The sequence below is a fragment of the Protopterus annectens genome, chromosome 12.part0 (genome assembly GCF_019279795.1).
Source record: "Protopterus annectens isolate FY-2018-M chromosome 12.part0, PAN1.0, whole genome shotgun sequence".
Taxonomy (NCBI): Eukaryota; Metazoa; Chordata; order Ceratodontiformes; family Protopteridae; genus Protopterus; species Protopterus annectens.
This window is the reverse complement of record NC_056746.1, coordinates 195,279,211-195,304,520: the sequence shown is the minus strand read 5'-3', so window position 1 is coordinate 195,304,520 and position 25,310 is coordinate 195,279,211. Positions and strand designations below refer to the sequence as shown.

The following is a 25,310-nucleotide window of genomic DNA, read 5'->3' as shown; positions in this document are numbered from 1 at the left end:
GCCTCAGGCCTTGCAATGTAGGGTCTGAGAGCTGAGCCTGTCTCAACTCACTCCTTGTAACCCTTCCCAGCTCCCCTTCCACAGGAAGTCTGGCATCCTCTGACAGTGGTGCCTCATTGTCAGCCAGGGTACTACTACTCTCCTCTATCTTTGCAGTCACTCTGTCCAAGGGACCAGCAGTACCCCCAAGCTGCTGTGGCTCACCTTCAGTCTCACTGCTACAGGGTAGCTCCCTCCCTGAAGTATCCACCTCACCAGTCCTGGCTGCAAGTATGCAGACTGTCTTGGTCTATCCCAGGGCACCAGACCCATATGCTTGTCTCCTAGCCTGACTGACTGTAACTGCACAAACACATGGTATTGCCTCATCCAAATCCTTCCCTATCAGGACATCTGCAGGACGGTAGTTTGGTACCCTTGTTGTCTCAAGACTACCTACTATTGGCATTTTATCTTTCCCACTTACTGGCTCCCTCTCCTTTTGTTCCCCACCTTGCCTCTGGACATCTGTATGCCACATGGCCCCACTGGTTGCCATCAAAACATTTAACCCTACCTCCTGGACATGTACCTGGACTAGTGGCTTCCTCTGCTACTGGCAGATTCTGTTGGGGCAGTCTGTGCTGCCTACCATGGTTCCTTTAGACCCATGAGCAGTACTTGTGGGTCCCTTTCCTGTGCAGGGCTGCCCTGTTTGCCAGATATAGATCTCTCTTCTTCCCCAACTCATCTGAAGTTGGCACATTGTCTGAGGACATGATGATCTGATTAGCAGATAGACAAAGTGCTAAGGGCTTGTTCCCTACCAAAAGGTCTGCCAGCCCTTCAGAAGTGGTGATCTGACATCCACTCACCCACCTATGGAAATAAGTACTCAGTTTAGCAACATATTCACACATATTTTCATCTGTCTTGCGTCTGTGCTCACAAAACTTTTTCCTATATGTTTCAGATGTTAGCTTAAACAATTCTAACAAGTGATTTTTAACAGCAGTATAATCAAAACATGCAATGTCAGACATTTTTGACAAAACAGTTACAGCTGTAGCATGGAGTAAGGGGGTCCGGAACCGTACCCAGAGTCTTTGGTCAGGACCATACTGTTTGCATACCCTCTCAAACATATGAATGAAACTGTCAAAATTATCCCCTTCTTTAAACTGCGGAAGAAATTTACTGACCTTTTGTGCTCCTGGTGTCCAGTTACTTCCTTCCCTATTACCTCCATGACTCTGGCTAAGAGTCAGGATTTCCCTCTCATGCTTCCTCTGCTGCTCCTTTTCCTCTGCTTCCAGGCCTAGCAGTTTCTCAGTCTCCTCATCCTGTAGACTCCTCAGTTTCTCAGCTGCTTCTGTCTCCAAATTCCTGGCCTCCAAATTAAGTCTCTTTAGCTCCAGATGGATTTTTAAGTCCTCTGCAGAAAGGTTGACCTGTCCATTATCGAAGGGTATTATATCTCCACTGCCAGTCTGATTGTCCTCCTGGTTGCTGTTTTCTGATGCAGCTGTAACCAAGGCTGCAGTCAGGTCTGCCTTAGGTTTCCATGCACCAGTCCACTAGCCTGGCACATCTCCGTCAGCTAGCTCCTTGTTAGTTTTCCATACTCCTCTGCTGACATAGTGCCTGCTCACCCTGACTAAGTTAAAAGAAGTAAAACAATTGTGATTTGAACTCTAATTATTCACTGTGTGGCTGATTGAGTACAAAACACCTTCAGAGCTCACTGTACACAAGCTACAGGAATTCACTCTATCCACACCACTACAAGCCAGTTAGTACTTTGCCAACCAATTAATATGTGGTGTGGCTATCCTACCACTGCCAAACAATATGTGATGCCGGTGCCCTGGCTCAGCAATCAAGGCGCCTCAATCCTCACCACTAACACCAGTGAGGGGCGTCTCATTTAGGAGGAAGGGATAACAAATACACACAGTAAAGTGCAATTTCCCTTAAGAGCACACAGAGATCACAGTCTGTCTGGGGCTGGTCGCTCCCTTGCTCTCCAGGTCACCAGTAAGACTTCCCACTGGCACAGTTATAGGGTCCAGATCTCAGCCTAGTGGGCAAGCTAAAACCTCCAGCACCCTCTCTGTCCAATCAGTGCTGCGTGTCCCTCCCCAGTTAGCTGACACACGCACACACATGCGCACACTCACCCACACACACACGCACACACTCACTTTGAGGAGAGTTTATACAACCACACAGACATTCCTGAGGAAGGCTAGCACAGCTGTGCCCTTTTTTCCCAGACTATAGAGCAGTACCAGCTGCCACCACCCACTAATATTTATCAGCTACTCAAAGGCCCTTAAAAGGGTGTGCAATTATTACTGCGCAGTATTATTCTCCAATTGGTAATATAACCCAGGGCTAAAGCTATTGAAGTGGCTTTGTGCAATTTACCAAAGGCATGCAAGTACTCTAAAGTGCTTAAATTATCTCTACAAAAACAGCCACAGTTGAAATGGTTTAAAAATATTTAATAAATAGTCAAAACGCAAGACAATATTTTTTACTACACAGTGCTAGTCAAGAGATCAGAGAGAAATACTTAAAATAATTCAGTAGTACAGTTCTGACATCACAGAAAAATAGTTTAATCTTTCTAGTTTCTAACTATTTCTAAGAGGAAACACAAATCTAAGATAATCTTACATATAGAGCAAAGGCATGCTGAGTTGGATGGTCAAGACAAAAATGCTTAATGCTCTCTGATTCTCTGTTTTTAAAATCACATTCCTGATTCACATTACCTCATTCTTCAGACTTCCCTGGGTTCCCATTACATCATTCTTCACACTTCCCTGGGTTCCAAGGCTAACAGAAACTACATTTACATTCTTCACCTCTAGTCAGAAACCAGAGCAATAAAGGACATTTATGCATGCAAATTCTGGCCATTAACTCTGGCCTTAAAACAATAGCAAGAATTCCTTCATCTAGACTGGCTGGAGCCATGTTTACATCAAAGGGTCACAACATGCTTTACTTGGTCAGCAGAGTGCAATGTTACATTTTTTTCAGTTCCACGTGTAACACTATTTTTACCATTTAAGACAACAAGCCTGTGGTTTACTGTAATATTTACAGATGCCAGAATTAAATCCAAAATTCTATGTAGCTAGGCTGGCAGCCTTCATCTATCTTCACCCAATCTTCCCACTGCACTGTAGTGCGATCTCGGAGTTGGTATATTTTAGTAGGAGTGTGTGGGGGTGCAGGGGGCTTGCCCCCCTGCAAAATACTGATTTTTATCAGTATTTCATTTGTTTTTTGCCAGTTCGGAAAACCGGCTTTCGCGATTATGCACTTTAGCTCTTATGAGTGTCTATGTTGCTTGTTCAAGATTTTGGGATTTCGAGCAAGCAACATAGACCCATATACATATATATATATATATATATATATATATATATATATATATATATATATATAGATAGATAGATATATATCTATATATATATATATATATATATATATATATATATATATATATAGATATAGATATATATAGATATATAGATTAATATAGATATATAGATTAGATATATATATATATATATATATATATATTTATATATATATAGATATATATAGATATATAGATTAGATATAGATATATATATATATATTTATAGATGTATAGATATAGATATATATATTTATATATATATATATATATGTATGTATATATATATATATATATATATATATATATATATATATATATGTAAATCCCAAAACGAGAAGCTGAAACCACTGGTAGGCAATGGATATATAAAATACACAGAACAGAGAAGCCAATGCACGAAGTAAACGGAAATTCTTCTTTTAATGAACTATAAAGAGCACAAACGCATTCAAATTAAGCGCTTTCATCCACACTAAGGTGGACTTCATCAGAATTCATAACAGCTGTTCGCTGAAATGTTTAAGAACATTTTGGCACCAAAAGTCACTCCATACACAAAAAATTAAAGTGACCCAGTGCCCATCTAAACAATTCATATAATCGCATACAAAAAAATACAAACTCACTTATCCATTCAACAATAAGTTCATTAAATAATTGTCAGTATTATTAAAATCTGTACTAAGAACAATAAATATAATAAATACAATATATCCACTTAAAATGTATAGTTTTGCATGTATAAATATATGAATTGTGAACAATAATTAAATTATGTGAGAAACTGAATACATAATGACTAGTACATTTCATTAAGATATAAAAAACAATTATATCCAACTATAAAATACTATATACCATACTCATGAAATTCCTGACCTACATGAAATATAAATATATATATAAATATAGATATGGAAATAAATATATAAATATAAATATAATGTGGTGTGTCTTCCTAACTAGACAAACATAGTTGTAAAATAGGTTTTATGGTAATATACTCATTCAGTCCTGGTTCTCTAGCAGCATCCGTTAGTATTTGCCATATAATTTCTCTCTTGCCCACGAGAGAACGGAGAATTATGAAACTGTGTCTACTAATGAGATTAATATAGGATACAAACGTATTGACTTAAGCCTTGAGGAATTTTTGTTGGACAGTCATATTACTCTTGATTTGTATAATTAAAGGTAGAATACCCCATTCTTGCAACTATAGTGGGTATACCCAAAATCCATAAAAGTATTATTCAGCCACTCTTCCGTCCCATCAAGTCACAGTAGGCCCATGTGGTGGCAACATTAGGGCACTCCTGGGCAAGAGAGAAATTATATGGCAAATACTAACGGATGCTGCTAGACAACCAGGACTGAATGAGTATATTACCATAAAACCTACTTTACAACTATGTTAGTCTAGTTAGGAAGACACACCACGTATTTATATTTATTTATATATTTATTTCCATATTTATATTTATATTTAGATATATATTTATATTTCATGTAGGTCAGGAATTTCATGAGTATTGTATATAGTATTTTATGGTTAGATGTAATTGTTTTTATATCTTAATGAAATGTACTGGTCATTATGTATTCAGCTTCTCACATAAATTAATTATTGTTCACAATTCATATATTTATACATGTAAAATTATACATTTTAAGTGGATATATTGTATTGTTCTTAGTATAGTATATATATATATATATATATATATATATATCTGTAGATAAATATGTATACATAAGCGCGCGCACACACACACACACACACACACACACACACACACACACACACAAGCGCGCACACATGCATCTCAACAAAGAGAAGAGAGGCCATGAGTAGTCCTTATAGCCCCAGACTGGCCCAGACAACACTGGTACCCTCTGCTCCTCAGGCTATCCAGCATGGAGCCATGGCAGCTGCCACAGAGAGTGGACTTTCTAACACAGAGCAGGAGCAAGATAATACACCCCAACCTACAGACATTCAGATTGTCAGCATGGATTTGTACCTTGATCCCATGGAGGGAAACTCTGCTTGACAGACAGGTCCTGGACATCCTAAAAGAGGCCTGGAGACCTAGCACTAGGAAGTTTTACTCCACCAGATTGGAAAAGATTCACCCCTTGGTGTAGACAGAAGGCACAAAACCCTCATCTGGCTCAGATTTCTATCATCCTATCATATTTGTCCAGCCTTTTTGAAAAAGGCCTCTCGTACTCCTCCATGAAAATCTGTGCTTTAGCTCTTATCGGTCTTCAGTCTCCTCTCTTTTCTCATCCCCTCAAGAAACAGTTTTTGAGAGGGGTTGTCCCCAATAGGGCTCTCAGAAAGCCTCCGGTCCCTTCCTGGGACCTTAGTTTTGGAAAAACCTTTACCTACCTCCATTTGAAAAGTTTGCTTCCACCGAGTTAAAATTTTTGGCAAGGAAGACTGCCTTCGTACTACCTCAGCCAGAAAGGTGTCCGAGCTTCAGGCCTTCGTGTATGGAACCCTTCAATTTTCTTCATGTTTCACTGTTGCAGTCATCACATTTGGGTTATCTGCCTGCAGGTAGCCCTCAGTTGGCCCGAATACCAGAGTCTTGAGATTTCTGCATCAGATGCTGTGGCTTCTTCCATGACATCAGATCATCAGGGGGTTAAAACATGCAGCCGATGGCATTACCCCAGTCTTTCTTGCCGTGAGGTGCCCGAAGCAGAAGCAGTTCGTAAGTGCTGGTCGGCTGACTCCTGAAATTTTCGTTTTTGAGTTTCAGACCTGAAGTCTTCTAAAAGATAAGTACCCTGTTGGGGGTCCTTTTTTCTTGCTCTAACCGATGTCAAAAAAACATATCTATTGTGCCCAGGGTGTTCACAAAGTGCCTAGCTCCAGCCATTGCTTTTTGCAGGCAGAGAAGTATTCAGATTTACCCATACTTGGACGATTACCTGATTCAGGTGGAAAATCAGCACTTGCTACTACAGCACCTGGCATTTGTAAAGAGACTTCTAACTTCACTGAGGTACACCATCAACGAAAAGAAATCGCATCTAGTACCCTGCCAACAAATTGTATTCCTGGAAGCAAGCTTGAATACAACTTCCCAGATGGCATTCCTCACTCCAGAGGAATAAATTTATTTGACAACTTACTTCAACCTGCTAGCCACAAAAACTCAGCTATCTGCAAGGAAAATACTGCAAGCTCTGGGGTTCATGGCCTCTTGCATTCTGTTAATTCCATATGCAAGACTGCATATGAGGAAACTTCAATGGTATCTAAAAAGTCTATAGTGTCAACATTCTCAGGACCTGTAAACAATAATTCCTGTCATTCCGTGTCTAAGGGCAGAGTTCCTTTGGTGAACAGAGGCCTGCTACCATAACAAGGGACTCGCTTTCACTCTACCCCCTGCCGCCCAAACCCTAACAGCAGACCCATCAGACTATGCATGGAGGGCTCACATGGCAGGGCAGTGCATTCAGGGCAAATGGAACCCAAAACAGATGCACCTGCATATCAATCAAAAATAAATGTTAGCTGTACAGAATGCTCTGACAGCATTCAAAGGCCTTATTCTTCCAGGACAACTATTGGTAAAGACAGACAACACCACAGTTGTGGTACATAAACAAGCAGGGGGGGAACACATTCGTACCCACTCTGCAGACTAGCCATGGCTCTGTGGAACACAACCTTGAGCAACCAAGTGCGCCTACAAGCTCAGTTCCGGCCAGGCAAACTAAATTCACTGGCAGACGACTTAAGCAGAAATCTCATGGACCCACACGAATGGAAACTGGAACCCAAAATATTCAAGCTGTTGGGAAAGAGATGGGGGGACACCAGAGGTGGACCTGTTTGCATCCCCTCAGAACTATCAGTTGAACAAATACTGCACCAGGACTCCCCAAAGCCAAGCTTGGGAAGGGAATGCCCTGTTCTTTTCCTGGGAAAGCCTCTGTCTATGCCTTTCCCCCTCTGCCTCTCCTCTCGAAGGTTCTACTAAAGATCAAACAGGACAAGCCAAGGACAATCCTGATTGCACCAGACTGGCCACGCCAGCACTGGTATCCTCTTTTGTGTAGTCTGACAGTGCTACAACCATGGCACCTGCCTCAGACTCCTTCCCTGCTGTGTCCCAGCAGGGGGGCCAAATTCTGCAACCTCAGCTTCAGACCATGAACCTTGCAGCCTGGCTAATCCCCTGAACTCACCTCTAGCAACCCTCAGTAAGCAGGTGCTGGATATCATTCTTGAGGCAAGGAGGCCTAGTACTAGAAAATCCAATTCAGAAAAGTGGAAAAGCTACTGTACCTGGAGCCAGTCTCAAGACATGGACACAGCTGTGCCCAGCTTACCTCATATACTAGATTACTTAACATAAATGCTCCACAAGGGCCTATCCTTCTCTTCAATTAAGATTCATGCCTCTACCATCTCAACTCATTATAATACTGAGCCTACCCCTCTTCTCTCATTCTCTGGTAAAACAGGTTCCTTAGAGGGGCCAAAAATTTAAGACCCTGCCCCAGGAGAGCTCCCAGTCCATCCTGGGACCTTAACTTTGTATTGGAAAAACGTGCACTGCCCCCCCCCCCCTTTGAACCGGTTGCTACAAGAGTTGAAATTCCTTTCATGGAAAACAGCTTTACATCTAGCCATCACTTCAACAAGAAGAGTGTCTGAACTGCAGGCCCTTATGGCAGTGGAACCCATCATTATCTTCCATGCGGTCAGGTTTTCCCTCAGGACTAACCCATCTTTTATGCCCAAGGTAGTGTCTAGGGTGCCTTTAAACCAGTCCATTAATTTGCCTACTTTTTTCGCTAATCCTCAAAATAAAGGGGAAGGGATACTGCATTCTCTAGATGTGCACAGACTGCTTAGATTCTATTTAGACAGGACGAAGCCTCTCAGAAAATCTGACCAGTTGCTAGTCAGCTTTGCTGCAGGAGCAGAGGGGAAGGCCATTTCATAGCAAACCATATCTAAATGGGTAGCACACTGCATCCACGTCTGCTACAAGCACCATGGAAAACCCTACCCCACAGGGGATAAGAACACATTCCACTAGGGCTATATCTACCTCTACTGCATTTCTCAGAGGAGTCCCTACCAGGGACATCCTGGAAGCTGCAACCTGGAGCTCTGTACACACTTTCACCAAGCATTATCACTTGCCTATCTTAAATCCAAAGCTGGATTTGCTACAGCAGTCTTAAAGGGCCTGATTGCCAGTTCTAATGCTTCTTAATCAACCTCCACCCTTCCTTAGCTTTGGGAATCAACCCAAATGTGATGACTGCAACAGTGAAACATGAAGAACATAGTACAGTTATGTACACTTACCATAAATGTAGATGTTAGAGTGTATTCACTGTTGCAGTCCTGGTTACCCTCCCTCCAGCCCCCTGATTGTCTTTGCTTTCACCTATCCTTTTTTGGTTTGGCACATCTTATTCTGTGTGTATTTACTTTTTTGCTGGGGGTGTTCCACACCATATAATTGCTTCTTATTTTGGGGGCACTTGACATCTGGGGCAAGAAAAACATATGTAATGGCGTCAGCTGCATGTTTTATACCCCTGACGACCTGACCTCATGGAAGAAGCAACAGCATCTGATGCAAAATCCCAAGACTCTGGTATTCAGGCCAGCTGAGGGCTACTTGCAGGCAGATAACCCAAATGTGATGACTGTAACAGTGAATACACTCGAACATCTACATTTATGTTAAGTGTACACAACTGTACTTTCTCTTCCACCCAGACAGTCTTACTCAAGACTAACCCTTCCTTTATGCCTAAGGTGGAGACATAGACTTCATTAAATCAGTCGATACATTTGCCTACTTTCTTCCTCAGCCCCCAAAACAAGGAAGAAAGGATTCTCCATTCCTTGGATGTGCATAGGCAACTTGATTACTACTTACTTTATATGGCCTTTGCCAGTAGCTCTGAAAGGAGACCAGTTTCATACCAAACCATCTCCAAATGGATCTCCGTTTGTTACAGCCATGGTAAGAAGCTCCCTAATGCTGTAAGGACACATTCCACCAGGGCTGTTGCTACCTGTACAGCCTTTCTTGAAGAGGTGGCCATGAAGGACATTTTGGAAGCAGATACTTTGTCCTCAGTGTGTACCTTTCCAAACATTGCCATCTTCCCACCTTTTTCAAGTCCAGAGCAGGATTTGTCACTGCCATTTTGCAAGGCATCCTTGCCTCTCCTTATTCTTCCATTAACTGTCCTTTTCAGCTTTGGGAATCATCCCACAAGTCAGGACTGCAGCATTGAAACATGAAGTACAGTTGTATAAACTTACCATAAATATAGATGTTCAAGTGTATTTGCAGTATTTCCCTCCCTCCTTCCTCTCTGGTTTACTGGATGGGTCTTCTTTGGTGGGGGCAAGAAAGTACTTTCGTCATGCCGCAGGCCAACTCCTATATACCCAAACACAGAGATTCGGTTAGCTCATCCACCAGCTTCTGGAGCGAGGGCAGAGAGTCTCTGATAGTCAGGCTTCTATGATGGAAAATCCCATATGTCAGGACTACAACAGTGAATACACTCTTAACATCAACATTTTATTGTAAGTGTACACAACTGTGCTTTATTGTGGGTCAGCCTTATCTCATATTTTAGAGAGAGGGTTTCTTTGAGAACTAATCCTTCTTTTATGCCTTAAGTGGTATCCCAGTTTAGTTTAAGCCAGTCTTTCCATCTCCTTCTGCTCTTTTCTGAACCCTAAAGTCAGGGAGAAAGCATACTTCATACCTCAGATGTTGGTGGACTTCTCTGGTACTATAGACAAGCCAAGAATTAATCCACGACCTTAAAGAAAGGAACCGGAGCTCTGTTGAAGTCCAAAAAGTTGTAGTTTATTTCTAAAATATTCCAGTACCGTGAGTCACAGAAAAAATCACACCGTGTGATTGTGTGAGTGTGATTTTTTCTGTGACTCACGGTACTGGAATATTTTAGAAATAAACTACAACTTTTTGGACTTCAACAGAGCTCCGGTTCCTTTCTTTAAGGTCGTGGATTAATTCTTGGCTTCTCTGGTACTATCTTGAAAGAGCAAAATCTTACAGAACTTCTGATCAGTTGTCAATTTCTTTTGGGGACAGCCTGTATCAAAGCAAACTGTTTCCAGGTGGTTGCCTCAGACTTTTATCTTTTGTTTTTCAAACCCCATCAAAACTATTTCTAGCAGGGTTAAGGCTTTTTCTTCCAGGGCCATGACTTCATCTACGTTTTTTTAGAAAGGGTTGATCTCTTCTAGAAGTAGTAATTTGGTCCTCTTGTTTGCAGTGCTTTGTAAAAGTATGAGTGGATTACTTTTCCATGTCTAGGACAGGCTTTGCTAGGACCATTCCTCAGGGGCATCTAGACACTTCTCCATCCACTTCTCATTTACTTTAGTCTGTGGTAATATACCCATATAGCTTAGACTAGTGCAGTAGTGATTACTATAAAGAACATAGTACAGTTGTGTAAGTAAATTTACCTAACTGTAGATATTCAAATAATCACTACTGCAGTACCTTCTGCCTCCCTCCCCCTTGTTTTTTTTGTGCATTATGACAGGGTGTGGACTTTTTCTTTTCATAGCAATGACCTGCTAGAGCTTAGTCTCCCTGTCTCAGTTGGCATGAAAGCTCTGAAGGGCTCTGCACCCAAATCTCACTTTAGTTTGTCAACTCCAGCTGACTAATGGTTTGGGTGAATATAAGTTGTCCTGAAGCTTTGGAACTTGTCCTATTATATCCCGTGAAGGATATAATCAGTATAGCTTGGGCTACTGCAGCAACAGGGTCTGCATCACATAGTCGAAGTCTTAAAACTTCGAATACGTAATGTTCGAATCATTATGTTCAAAGTTACAAAACTTTGACTATAGGTTAAAAAAAAGGAAAAACTACAGAAAAAATAAACTTTTTTAAGCAGGGGAGCAAGCCCCCCCCCCTGCACCCCCCCCCATGTGGAGGGCTGTGCCCCCCCCACACCCCCTGCTACTTAAATATACAAACTCACTGATCGCACCCCATTGAACAAAATAGAAACCTCCGCTTATGGAGATTTCCATTCAAACGCTCAAACTTTTACAAATTCGAACTTATGGTCTCGACCATACGAGGTTTGAACTTGTAAAAGTTTGAGTATGTGATAGGAACCCACAGCAGCGATCATTTGAACAGGTACTTTTACAGTAAGTTTATTTTCGCAGCTGTACTATATCTGTTTTTATGGAATTTAAAAAACAGTATTAAATGTAGAAAGTTAGCATCTCTTAAGAATTTTCTTGTTGTGCCTTTTGCCTCAGTCTGGAGCATGGCATGCCCTGATGTCCCCCCATTGTGTGCATCCTTTAATCAAAGGACCTTAAAGCATTAAGCAGAATCTCTTGAGTACTTTCCTTTGAAAAAGGGTTTTGCTCTGGTCCCAGTTGGCCTTATTTGCCATCTCATTCTCCTGATTCTTGCATAAGAAAAAGTTATACTTTGATTAATGTGCATGGGAGGAGAAAAGTCTGGAGGCCGACATAGCGGTGTCATTTGGCTAACCTCCATAGGTTGGAAGATGCCAGTGTCATTGAGGTATGTTTAATAGCTCTTTACCAGAAGTTCGTTACTGCTGAAGCCTCTTTTGCCACTGCACTGTTGGCTCAAAGCACGTCTTCGCAGTCAAAAACCTCTTTAATGTTGTTTGGTCTTTGTGCCTCTCCATGGGCCTGGGATTCACAGAGGGGAAGGTAACATCCTCATGAAGATGGGAGGGGTCAAAGGATACCAGGTTGAGATCTTGGGTTTTAAACAGAGTCCCATAAATATCTTTGAGGATTTGGTGGTGAAGCCACTTGTAGCTTGTATGGATTCAGAGGTCTCCAAGTTGGTTTCTGCCCCCAGTACCCTTCCAAATGACAAAAGCATACTGCAGTGCTAGACCAGTTCAGAAAGATTTATACAGCTGCCACTCTAGCATTCAGGGCATTATTTGTCAGACACATAACATTATGAGATTGCTGTTTTGAACTTACTGAGAGACAGGTTGGAGAGATGTATGATGTGGACTTGTGGGAGAAATTAATGGATCTAACAAAGGCAACTAGTCAGGTGACAAATTACTCAAGTGTGGTTATTATGCTATTGATGTATCATACAGTTGCCAACTACAGGTTTTGTTATTGGAAGGCTTGGCTTGCTTATGGTACAACTGCTGTTGGATAATGATGGAAGTGCAGCTTCTTAATGCCCCCTGAACAAGTGGCTGCTCTTTGGAAAGCTTACAAAGTTTTTGAAAGCTTGAGAAAATGGTAAAAGTGTGGTGTATATTAAGAAACTGTTTCTCTCTGCCATGACAGGTTATGATAGAAACTACCCCTTAAGCTAGGCCATTGTTGTAAGTAGGATAAGGACAAGCCAGCAATGGATGAGGGGGCCAGTACAAGTAAAAGCGCTGGGAAAAACTGTAAGGTAAAGTCTGGAAAACCCTGTGGGTTGGCTTCTCACAGAAAGCAACAATGACTGCCTGGATATTCTTCCCTCCTCCACTTTCATTGCCAGCCTAGTATCCAACTTCATCCCCTTCTAGTCCCCAACCATTCCAGGATTCAAAAAGTCTTGTAGAATGCTTCCAGAAGTCGAATGACATCACACAAGACAAAAAGATCCTACAGATCAGTTGCCTCAGTTATATAGTAGAGTTTAAAATGTGCAGCATCCAAGAATTTCCCTCCGCATTCACTTTTACACCAGAGTCTGGAATGCAGAGGACCTCTGTATCCTCATTTTAAAACCTTGAAGCTGTCTTGAAAGTAATTTTAAAAACCGAACAAATATGTACGTGTACATCTGTTGGGTATACCAGTGTTGCTAATTAACTGATGTTCTTCGTGTTTCAGTCATTACATTTGGGTAATCTGCTGGCAGGTTGCCCTCAGTCAGCCTGAATAACAAAGTCTTGGGTCCTGCATCGGTTGCTGTCTCGTCTTCCATGACGTCAGGTCATCAGGGGTATAAAACATGCAGCCGATGCCATTTTAATCCGTCTTTCTTGCCGCACAGTGCCCGAAGTAGAAGCATTTTCGCAAGTGCCGGTCGGCCGACTATGGAAAAATTTGAGTTTGAGTTTCAGAACCAAAGTCTTTACTAAAGCTAAGTACCCTGTTGGGGAAACTTTTTTTCTTGCTTTTTACCAATGTCAGAAAACATTAATAATTGTATTACTTGTGGGAAGCAAATACCTCATAAGGACTTCCATTTATACTGTATTCCTTGCCTAGGCCCTGATCACAACGTGCCTGGCTATCAGTTTTGTGCTAGATTTAACCAATGCACTATTAAGCGTCTGTATATTTTTGCATCAAAGTATTTTGGAAACAGATTTAACTACCCAGAAATGTCGTCTAATAGCAATCTGACTACTGGAGTACATAAAAAAACGCAAAGAAAAGGACAGAGAAAGGCAGTCGAGATCCAAAACCGGCGAAGCTTCTCCTAAGCCATTCGCCGGTACTCAGTGAGGCACTTTTACAGCCCCTGATACCCGCTACCTTCGAGTCGCAGGCCTCTACCGACACCCATGTGGAGTCCGGCATGCCGCAAGATACCCAAGGTATTGGACCGACGGATGGCTCTCCCTCTGATGGATCCAGAGCGGCTGAGCAGGCACCAGCTTCTGAGGGTGTATTCAGACCTCAATATTTGTATATCAAACTGACGACAGCTGCAAAGCCAAAGACCAAAGCAACTTCTAAAACTGAAAAACCGATGCATGAGCCACGTGCACAGGCCTCTATGCCTAAAAAACAGATGGTCAAAATGGATGAAGACCTTATTACCTTGATCAGGGGTACCCATCCCCCTCCAGATAAGTGGCCTAGGCAAGACACTGATTATGAATCTTCAGATCAGGTTTCTATTACTTCTGATTCCTCTTCTGATCAGGAATTGTCTATACCTCCCTATGAGGATTCTGATGCTGAGGAGTCTATTCCATCTGCATCTCCTCCCGAGGATTATTCACTTGGAGAAACCTTGCCTACTTTGAGGGAGCATTTTCACTGGGAGAGTCAAGATTTCTCAGAATCAAAAAAGAGGCTCAGAGATCTCCTCCTTCTCCCTCAGCACAAACCTTTAGCCATCTCCCCTGTTTTAGACATTGTGGATGATGTGTTTTCGGAGTCAAGCTTGACCCCTGACTCCTTACCTCTGGCTCCCAGCAAGCCTGACAGATATTACAGGGTGCCTGACTCGCATAAATTTTTATTTAGAAACCCTGCTGCAGATCCTGAAACTATTTCACAGGGTCCAAAGGGAGTTAAAGCCTCAACAGCAAAAAATCCTACACCCTCTGACAGAGATTCAAGGGCACTAGACAGATGTGGAAAAAAGGTTTATACATCTGCAGCCTTGGCAATCAGGGCCTTAAACTGTCAATTTCATATGATTAAGTACCAACAACATGTTATGGGATTGCTGAAACAGAAAATGATGATGATCTCAGAATGTGCAGAAAATAAGTAATTGCAGGAATTACTGCATGCAGCTGAACAAGTTGGAAAGCATACTTTGCAATGTGGTTTTGATTCCTTAGAGGCCTCCTGCAGGGTCGCAGTTACTGGATCTGTGATTAGGAGGCATGCCTGGTTAAAGGAACAAAATTTGCCTGATCATGTTAAAGCTAAATTGCTAGTTGCACCTTTACAGCATGATTCTTTGTTTGGAATTAAGGCAGAAGAGGTTCTGAAGAAAATGGAAGACAAAGCTAAGTCTATGCAAACTGTTAAAGACAAGTGCAGCCACCTAGATTCAGTAGACACTGGCCTACAAAAAATTGGTCCTTTCCTGTGTCAGAGCTCAAAGGGGCAAATCCAGATGCCCTAAGGTTTCCAGATACCAGGTGCAAGACTCGTACAAGTCAAAGCAATGGGGCGCTTCCACCTCCAAATCTGGAGGAGAAAAAGCACAAACCTACAGAAAACAATCCCAACGACTTCCCTCTGCCTACACCAAGCACTTACCTTTTGGCAGCACCCATAGGGGGAAAATTAGCACTTTTGTCACAAAATTGGCAGTTAATAACCCAGGAAAAGTGGGTACTAAACATAGTATCACAGGGATACAGATACCATTTCCACACTCTGCCAATGGCAAATGGTTGGCCAGATCTGCCAAAAAATCAATGGGCAGAGGCACAGAAACAGGTTACGTCCCTCATGGATATGGGGGCCATTCAGACAGTACCAGAACAGGAAAAAGGACAAGGTTTTTACTCGACTGTTCTTGGTACCCAGAAAGGACAAGGCCTGGCGACCAATACTGGATTTATCAATTTTGAACACGTACCTGGACATTCCAAAATTCAAAATGCTGACTTTGCAGCAGCTTCTGCCCATGCTGGGCAAGAATGCTTGGCTGGTGACTTTAGACCTAAAAGAGGCATACCTGCATGTCCCAATAAGACAATCGTGCAGAAGATACCTCAGATTCAAGGCTGGCTTAATGCATTACCAATTCTCTGCACTGCCCTTTGGCTTATCTACTGTGCCCAGAGTCTTTACAAAGTGCCTGGCACCAGTAATTGCATTTTGCAGACAAAGAAGTATACAAATATATCCTTACTTGGACGACTGCCTCATTCAAGCAGAGAACAAGGACATTCTTCTTCGACACTTGGCGTTTGAGAAGGCTTCTGACATGCCTAGGGTACACACTAAACGAAAATAAATCACTGTTGCAGTCCAGGTTACCCTCCCACCATCCCCCTTTTCCTTGCTGGGACTTATCTGTACTTCTCTTTTCTATACAACCTATGTGGTGTATTTGCTTGTAGATGAAGGAAAAGTTGATTTTTGTGTGTGCATGCTTATTGGCATAATTTAGCCTACCATTTTAGGGGCACCTGACATCTGGGGCAAGAAAAACTGAAGAAAATGGCGTCTGCTGCATCTTTTATACCCCTGGTGCACTGACGTCAGGGAGGAGGTGACAGCAACTGACGCCGGACCTAGACTTTGGAACTCGGGCCGACTGCGGGTAGCCTGCCAGCAGGATAACCCAATTGTAATGACTGCAACAGTGAATACACTCGAACATCTACATTTATGGTAGGTACACAACTGTACTTTATACAAACAACACCTCTCAGTAAAGCTGTGATGGATGTCATTTTGGAAGCCAGAAGGCCTAGTACTAGAAAATCTTATGCTGACAAATGGAAGAGATTCTGTGCTTAGAATCAAGCACAAGGAACTGATACAGCAGAACCAAATATTCCTCAGATATTACAATGCTTAACTGAGATGCTTGACAAAGGCCTATCTTTCTCATCAATTAAAATCCATGCCTCTGCCATTTCGGCTCTTTACAATACAGATCCACCAATCTCTTCTCATCCTTTAGTAAAGCAGTATCTTAGAGCAACAAAAAAATTAAGGCCTTCTAGAAGGTCACCATTACCTGCATGGGACCTCAATTATGTGTTGGAAAAGCTCACCCTGCCTCCATTTGAACGAGCTACTACCGCTGATATAAAGTTCTTATCATGGAAAATAGCTCTGCTACTAGCAAATACTTCAGCAAGAAGAGTTTCAGAGCTACAAGCCCTCATGGCTGTAGAGCCTTTTTATCATATTTTATCCAGACAGGGTGTCTCTGAGAACAAATCCTACTTTTATGCCTAAGGTGGTTTCCAGTGTGGCTCGTAACCAAACAATTCATCTGCCAACCTTTTACCCAAATCCGCAGAACAAGGGGGAGAGAATTCTGAATTCTTTGGGCGTACACAGACAGCTAAGATTCTACTTGAGCAGGACTAAAGCTCTAAGAAAAACTGAGCAGTTACTAGTGACATATGTTGCAGGATCAGAAGGAAAGGCTATTTCAAAGCAGACAATTTCAAAGTGGATAAGCCTCTGCATCCGTTTCTGCTACTTACACCATGGTAAGCCTGTGTCCAAGGGCATTAGGTCTCATTCCACCAGAGCTGCAGCTACTTCAGCAGCCTTTCTCAGAGGAGTACCAACCAAAGACATTCTAGAGGCTACTACTTGGAGTTCTGTTCACACCTTTGCAAAGCATTATCATTTGCCTCTCTACTCTAGGTCCAGGGCAGGCTTTGCCACTGCAGTTCTGCAGGGCCTTATAGCCGCACCTAATGCTGTTTAGCTCCAGCCTCCCAACCATAGCTTTGGGATTCTACTCAAATGTAATGACTGCAACAGTGAAACACGAAGAACATAGTACAGTTGTGTACACTTACCATAAATGTAGATGTTCGAGTGCATTCACTGTTGCAGTCCAGGTTACCCTCCCGCCATCCCCCTGTCATTCTGGAGTTTATCTTTCCTTCTCTATCTTCTACAACCTATGTGGTGTATTTGCTTGTAGATGAAAGTAAAGTTTATATTGATGCGTGTATAAATATATGTATATATATATATATATATATATATATGTGTGTGTGTGTGTGTGTGTATATATATATATATATATATATATATATATATATATATATATATATATATATAAATGTTTTTGCTACCTTTTTGGGGGCACCTGACATTGGGGGCAAGAAAAACTAAAGAAAATGGCATTGGCTGCGTGTTTTATACCCCTGACGACCTGACGTCATGGAAGAGGAGACAACAGCCGACGCAGGACCCAAAACTTTGGAATTCAGGCCGAATGAGGGCAACCTGCCAGCAAATTACCCAAATGTAATGACTGCAACAGTGATTACACTCGAACATTTACATTTATGTTAAATGTACAAAACTGTACTTTTGCAAGTACCGGTCGGCCGACTCCTGAAATTTTTGTTTGAGTTTCAGAACCGAAGTCTTCAACCTAAAGCTAAGTACCCCATTGGGGAAACTTTTTCTTGCTCCTTACCAATGTCCATAAAAGTTAATAATTGTATTACTTGTGAGAAGCAAATACCTCATAAAGATTTTCATTTGTACTGTATTCCTTGCCTAGGCCCTGACCACAACGTGCCTTGCTGTCAGTTTTGTGCTAAATTTAACCAACGCACTATTAAGCATCAGTATATTTTTGCTTCTAAATTCTTTGGTTCAAGATTTAACTATCCTGAAATGTAATTTCCCTCTGCATTCACTTTTACACCAGAGTTTGGAATGCAGAGGACCTCTGCATCCTCATTTTAAAACCTTGATGCTGTCTTGAAAGTAATTTTAAAAACCGAACAAATATGTACGTGTACATCTGTTGGGTATACCAGTGCTGCTAATTAACTGTTTTCTTTCCTTGGTATCATGACATCACAGATGAGTGCATTGTCTGAGTTTTAGAAATACAGGTATTTTATGTCTGTGGTTGTGGGACTTCAGAAAGAGTAGGTGAGTAGGAGGAGTGTGATGCAGTGGTGTTACTGACTTGACTCCCTGCCGAAGTCTTTATTTAATTCTATAAAATTGAATCTGTTTGTGTTCTGAAATCCTCGTTTTGTTTTTCGGTCTCTGAATTTTCATCTGAATGAATTGAATGTGCTTGAGGATTTTTCAGTTCTCCCATGCATTTCTATCTGCACATGCATGCACTAGCACACACATACTGGCACTTGTGTGTGTGTGTGTGTGTGTGTGCGCGAGATACTCACAGCTACATATATTCAGGTATATCTGTTTATATGTCTGTGTATTTGTCTCCATCCATATAGATTTTCATGTTAAATTAAAAGGGGGGGTGTATAAGATTTCTTTTGTCACCCTCTCTCATGAAGTCCAGTAAATGTTTTCATTTGTAGTGAAGTCCAGAACTTCAAATCACCTGACTGAAGTCTGTTTTTTTTTTTTTTTTTTTTTTTCCAGCGGCTGTTGCTTCAACAGCAGAAGGTACAGAATCAGAGAAACATGACTCCTTGTGGTCGCCAGCAAGACCAGCAAGTAAGTGTTGATTTCGTAGTGAGGGGTAAACTTGTGTATCTGATTTACACTTGGATGGGGTCATTTTTGCCAACTATGTTTTGAAAGCTGTCTTGTATGTGGGGATATGTCATTCATACCCAGCAGATTTCGAAAATGTACCCTTATTGCAGCCCACATATTTCCTTGGAATCCTTTGCCATTTCCGGTAAAAAAAAAAAAAAAGTATGTGTATATATATATATATATATATATATATATATATATATATATATAAACCAGTCTACAAAGATACTGTTGTAACAGTAGCTGCTGTTTAAAAAGTGCAAAGAGTAGCAGTAGCTCCTTATAATTTTAGTGAAACAGTCATAATCTTTGCATTAATATTATAACTTGTATTGCCGAAAAGTTAAGCATTTTATCAATGTTCAAAAACTACTTTCCATGTCTTTGAAACAATACAGGCTAGTTACATGGTTCATTTTATTTGTTTATACCCTTTAACCACAGTAGTCCACCTGGGTATAACCCAAAATGAAAGGCTTAGGGAGATAAGGTCCAGTACATAAAACCATAAAAATTATTAAATTGTCTTTCATCTGTGGCATAAAGGAGTTAAGGCCCCTGATTTGTGACCCAGGCCATCCAGGTTCATTTGGCAGGTTGGGAGTGTGACATCACAGGCAAGCAGGAAAGATAGGTTTACCCATTTTTGGGGGGATGGTGGTTCCTGCCTGACTCAAGCCTCTGCTCTAACAACAGGGCCTTGGCTAGAGAAGAGTGGCCTGTCATGGTGGGGAACTGCTACAGGGGAAGACATGAATGTTCCAGTCTGGTGGTGATAGCCTCTCTTAATGCATGTGGGGAAACATGCTTGCATGAACAAGGGGGCATAGACGCTCATTGCAGTGATGCCAGTGTTCACAGTAGTGGGTTTAAACAAAAAGAATAAGAAAAAAACTTGTCGCCAGGATGTCAGCTAACAAGAGTACATAGTACAATTTCTGGCTGCCTGGATGAATCCCCCCACCCGACAGGAGAAGGGAGGCAAAAACAATACAAATAGAGTAAAAAAATAAATAAAAATGGAGTGAGAGAAAGAGAAAGGTAACAGAGCAGTAATTAAAGTACCAAAGTGTGCAAGCCAGCTACAGAAAAAACAAACCCTTGGACACATGGCTGGAAAAAACAGGGAGCCCAACACTTTAAAAAAACAAACCACAAGTGACCTCAGTTTAAATAGTTCAAGAGCTTTCATTTTTAAGAACTTCATCAGAAATGTTTAAACACTTCCATTATCACACGTAAATACAAACTTAAAAATTACATCATATTCAATTTATGCAATAAAATTCCATTTAAAATACCACCACTGTTAGTCATACCAGTGTTTGGCAATAAAATGAAATCCACAATGTTTAAAGTAAAAATTACTACTCTTATTAATGTACCTACAGAACTTGCAGTTATAACAGGGAATATAACATGAATGAGTTGTAACAGGTTATACCACAAGAAGTTTTAACATCACTACTAGTACTGTTCTGTGTATATTCTAATACTTGTTTCAAATCACAGTTCTGCTGTATACAAAGTTGTGTCCCCACACAATTTGCTAAGTCTGAATTCCTTAGAATTATTTTCCAGTTCTGTAAAATGATAGCTCAGTTACCATGATCATCTAAGCTCATAGGAATAGGAAAGGAGAACGTTTTACTTTCATCAATTCCTCTCACTATTTTAGGAACAAACCCAGCATTGAGAATAGCAAGAAATTTGGTGTTTCTGGACTAGATAGCCTCTTCTGTAGTATTTCAATTTACTTAAAGGATACCCTGCAAATGAAGGATTTCAGTAGCAATTTTTACTTTGTGTAAAAAAATCAATCGGAACTACTTAACTGACTTAGTTTTATAACTTGCCCTCTGAAGATGTTGAGTTTCATAAAGGAGGGATGATAACTATGAAAATGTTAATTATTATTAGCAAGGGTATCTTTTCTGTGAGTCCGACTTTTAAACTTCCTATTCTCAGTGTCAGTAGTGACTTGAGTGTCTATAAAAATGTCTATTTTTACAAAAGATACATAGACAATTTTGTATTTTTATGGACAATAACTTGGAACAGCTAAATTAATTTGTTCAAGAGATTAATAACAGTGTTCTCTGGTTAAAGTTTGTAATTAGTGGAAAGGGGAAATTCATTAATTTTAGACACTCAAGTCATCATTAATGTTGAGAGTAGGATTGAGTCTATCCATATAGGACAAGTGTTTAAGGCCTAGGATCCTCTTTGCGAGGTACTTTTGCGGCCTCTCCAGTTGTTGCAGGTGTCTAGTGAAGTGCATGCCAAATGGGACATTGTACTCGATGACTGGCCTAATGAGGGAAGAGTAGAGGGAGACAATGACCTCTTTCTTCCTGGATGCAAACCACTTGAGATGTGCCACATAGGACTTTCTGACTACAGTGGCAGTGTGGTGGTCAAAAGGGAGCTTGCTGTCAACCTTTGTTCCCAGATCTCTTATAACGCCTTCTATGTTCAGTGGACTACCATTGATGTGGTAGTTCATGGGAACTGGGTTTTTCCCAAAGGGGATGATGATGCATTTTTTGGCATTGAGCTTAAGGCCATGGTTCTGACACCACTTGGTCTCGGTGAAGCCTTTCTGTAGGATGTCAACATCACTTCGAGAGTTAATAATGGCACCCAACTTGCAATCGTCTGCGAACTTTGTCAGCCAGAGTCCTTCGTGTTGGACTGGACTGAACTTCTGAGAAGTAGATACCAAACAAGAGAGGACCCAGGACCGATCCCTTTGGGACTCCACTCGTGACTGGGTGGCAGTCTGACTTGGAGTCAGCTACTTTCACACTGTGTGTTCTATTTGCAACCCACCTACTGATATAGGAGTTGATGCCTAAGCTTAGTGAGTTTTTCTATGATTCCTGAGTGGGGAATGGTATGAAAGGCCTTGGCTAGATCAAGGTAGGTTGTATGAACCACCTTGCCTTCATCCACAGCTCGGGTGACTGACTCAAAGAAGTCGACCATGTTGAGCAGGCATGATCTGCCCTTCACAAAACCAAACTAATATCCAAGACAAAAATGAACCAGGAACAACAAATAAGGAAGAAAGGCAACCAAGTAAATGCTATGGATCCATGTAAATGTCCAAAACCTTTTTTTATTAAAGATTAAGTTCTTTCTTCAGAGACTCTGACTTCATCAGAATACAGATAACACAAATCAATCTAATACCCTCCCCCATTATATTAACATCTTGCATCATATCCTGTTAGAATTTGCTATTAAAAGGAACTATGTAATAAATGAATAAAATACAATGAAGTAAAATCAACACAGTGTTCACAATGTTTATGCACACTTTGTATGTATATATACAAACACACACCCTACCCCACAGTTCTAATCTTTATCAAATAAAATATATAGATTTAAACTTCAGTAATGCAATAATACTGACCCCGTCATTAAGGCCAGGTTTTACACTTGCATTTAGTTTGATTTGCCATTTCAGTTCAAGAAATTCAAGGTAATCATCCACAGGACCACCCCAAATCCCTACGTCAGAGTGATCAATGGCACAGAATTTAAAATTGTGTGTGGGAAACGTATCGTGTTTGAACAACACATTTTTGTTGTTCTTCTACCCTTCACAAAACCAAACTGTGTGGGATACAGAGTTTGGAGATTCCCTATATCCTTGTTTATTAGGTCCATAGCTTTACATATCAGACTTGTCAGGCTAATGGGGCGATAGTCCCCAGGGTCTGTAGTCGCTCCACTTTTTTGGAGAGGGATGGACTATAGCAGTGCGCCATTCGGTAGGGACAAAGCCTGAAATTAAGCTGTGATTGAACAGGGCACAAAGGTGAGGTGCTAATTCACTCTGTACTTCATGTAGAACACAGCCAGGGATATTGTCAGGTTCCATAGAGGCTGTATTCTTGGCCTTGGACAGTGCTGTTTTAACTTGTGCAGCAGTAATACTGGGTTCCTGGCAGTCTAGTGGTATTATAATTGGTCCTTTGGGCGGGGGGGAGTTGGCACTGACTCTGTTGGCCAGTGTATTGGCAATATCTGTTGGCTCGGTATAGGAGGTACAATTGTGCAGTAGCTCAGAGCAAATCTGGGTATTGCCATGGAGGTTCATTACTTAAGTATAGAAGGCCTTGTGGTTGTCTTTACTATCTGCTGCAATTCTGTTTTCATAGCTAGCTTTAGAGGATTTGATGAGGGATCTCAACTTTTTGTTGAGGCTGATAAGGGAGTTTTTCCAGTCTTGGGACTTCACCTTATTCTACATCAGTTTCCTCCTCCTGTTGAAGAGTTTGTTTATGGTAGGAGACCACCAGTCTGGCTTCCTTTTTTTGGAGGAGAGTGTCTTGGTTCTATTGGGTATGGTGAGAGCCATGCTTTTGTATACGTGTTCGTACAGTGCATTGGTGTATGATTCGGCAGTCATGCAACTATACTCCGTTTGCATGGGTGCCATCAAGTTACCCACCTGTGTTCTTAGGAGCCCAAATTTAGCTTTGGAGAAGTTTTTCATGGTGGTTACCTTTGTGGGGGAGTGGGAGGGATGTGGATTTCCAAGGTGATTAGTTTATGGTCAGATGTAACCAGGGAGGAGTTCACTACTGGTGTAGAGAAATGATCGGCCATGTTAGTAATGACCAGAGCAAGGCTGTTGCTACCTCTAGTAGAGGTAAGAGTGAGCTGGTCTAGGGCATTGAAATTGATGAATTCCAGGAAACGTTGGGCAATTGTATTGGTACATGAGTAGTTTTCCCAGTTATTGGAGGGGTAGTTGAAGTCGCCCAGTATGAGTGTGTTAGGTTGGACCCTAATATTCTTCAGCATGCTTATAAACATGGAGTGAGTGTCTTGGGACATGGTTGGGGACCTATAACAGGCTACAACCTGAATCGCTGTCTTACCCAGTGTTATCTGCACCTGAAGTATTTCTGATGCATTAGGTTGGGCTACGAGTATGGAGATGTGCCCATCCTTTATTAATATAGAAACACCACCACCGTTGGAGTTTTAGTCTAAGTTCTGGGGCCGAAAGGTGTGGAATGAGTTATAGCCTGGTATTGCAGGGGTGCTTTCTGCTGCATTGAACGTGGTCTCTGTTACAGCATAAATGTCAATGTTCTCCATTTTAAGGAGTGCTTCGAGCGAGTGCATTTTGAGATTTAGACTTCGTGTTGAGCAGCATGACCCTCAGATTGCATTTGTTTCTAGCTGATGTCCTTCAAGGATGCATCTGCAGTCCTAACATATGGGTTGTCCTGCCTCAGGCAGCCCTTCGGTCAGCCGGATTCCAAAGTCTGGGTCTGGCCTCGGCTGATGTCGCACTTCATCCGACGTCATAGCTGCTGTGAATTGGGTATAAAGGCATCAGCCAACGCCATTTTCCTCAGTCTTTCTTGCCGCGCGGTGCCCGAAGCAGAAGCTGTTCGCAAGTGCCGGTCGGTCAGATCCAGAGATTACTACTACGAAGACTTCTAAAGCTAAGTACCCGTTGGGGACTCTTTCTTGCCTCAGCCGATGTCAGAAAAAGTAAATAATTGTTTAACTTGTGGGAAACAAATACCTCATAAGGATTTCCACTCTTACTGCCTTCCTTGCTTAGGCCCAGACCACGACGTATCAGCTTGTCTAGCCTGTGCTTCCTTCAACCGACGGACACTTAGACGTCGGTCGGAGTTTGCAGAGGAGTTTTTTGGTCCCGCTTTTGCTTACAAAATGCCGTCGGATACTCCGACTTCACAATTAGCTAAAAAGCGTAAGGAAAAGGACCGACACTCGCGGTCCGCGGTTTCGGCTGAAACCACGGTTAAGCCAACCGCCAGTGTCTCGGTTTCGGCTGAAACCGAGTCCTCGGTTCTTCATTCGGCCGAAAGCATGCCTCCGATAGCCGAGGCCTCACACAGCATGGCTGAATCTGCTACTGAAATTTCTCCTGCTGTAGCA

At 41.7% G+C, this 25,310-nt stretch overlaps 1 protein-coding gene across 8 annotated transcripts in view; it reads left to right on the top strand.

The window, feature by feature from the left end:
* The window catches only part of TNRC6A (trinucleotide repeat containing adaptor 6A), a 3,393,689-nt gene that overhangs the window by 2,348,681 nt on the left and 1,019,698 nt on the right, over positions 1-25,310 (top strand). For all 8 annotated transcript variants that reach the window (XM_044089241.1, XM_044089240.1, XM_044089239.1 and 5 more), the window contains one exon: positions 19,254-19,328. In XM_044089241.1, the coding sequence (XP_043945176.1) occupies positions 19,254-19,328 (75 nt within the window). The remainder of the gene's footprint in view (positions 1-19,253; positions 19,329-25,310) is intronic.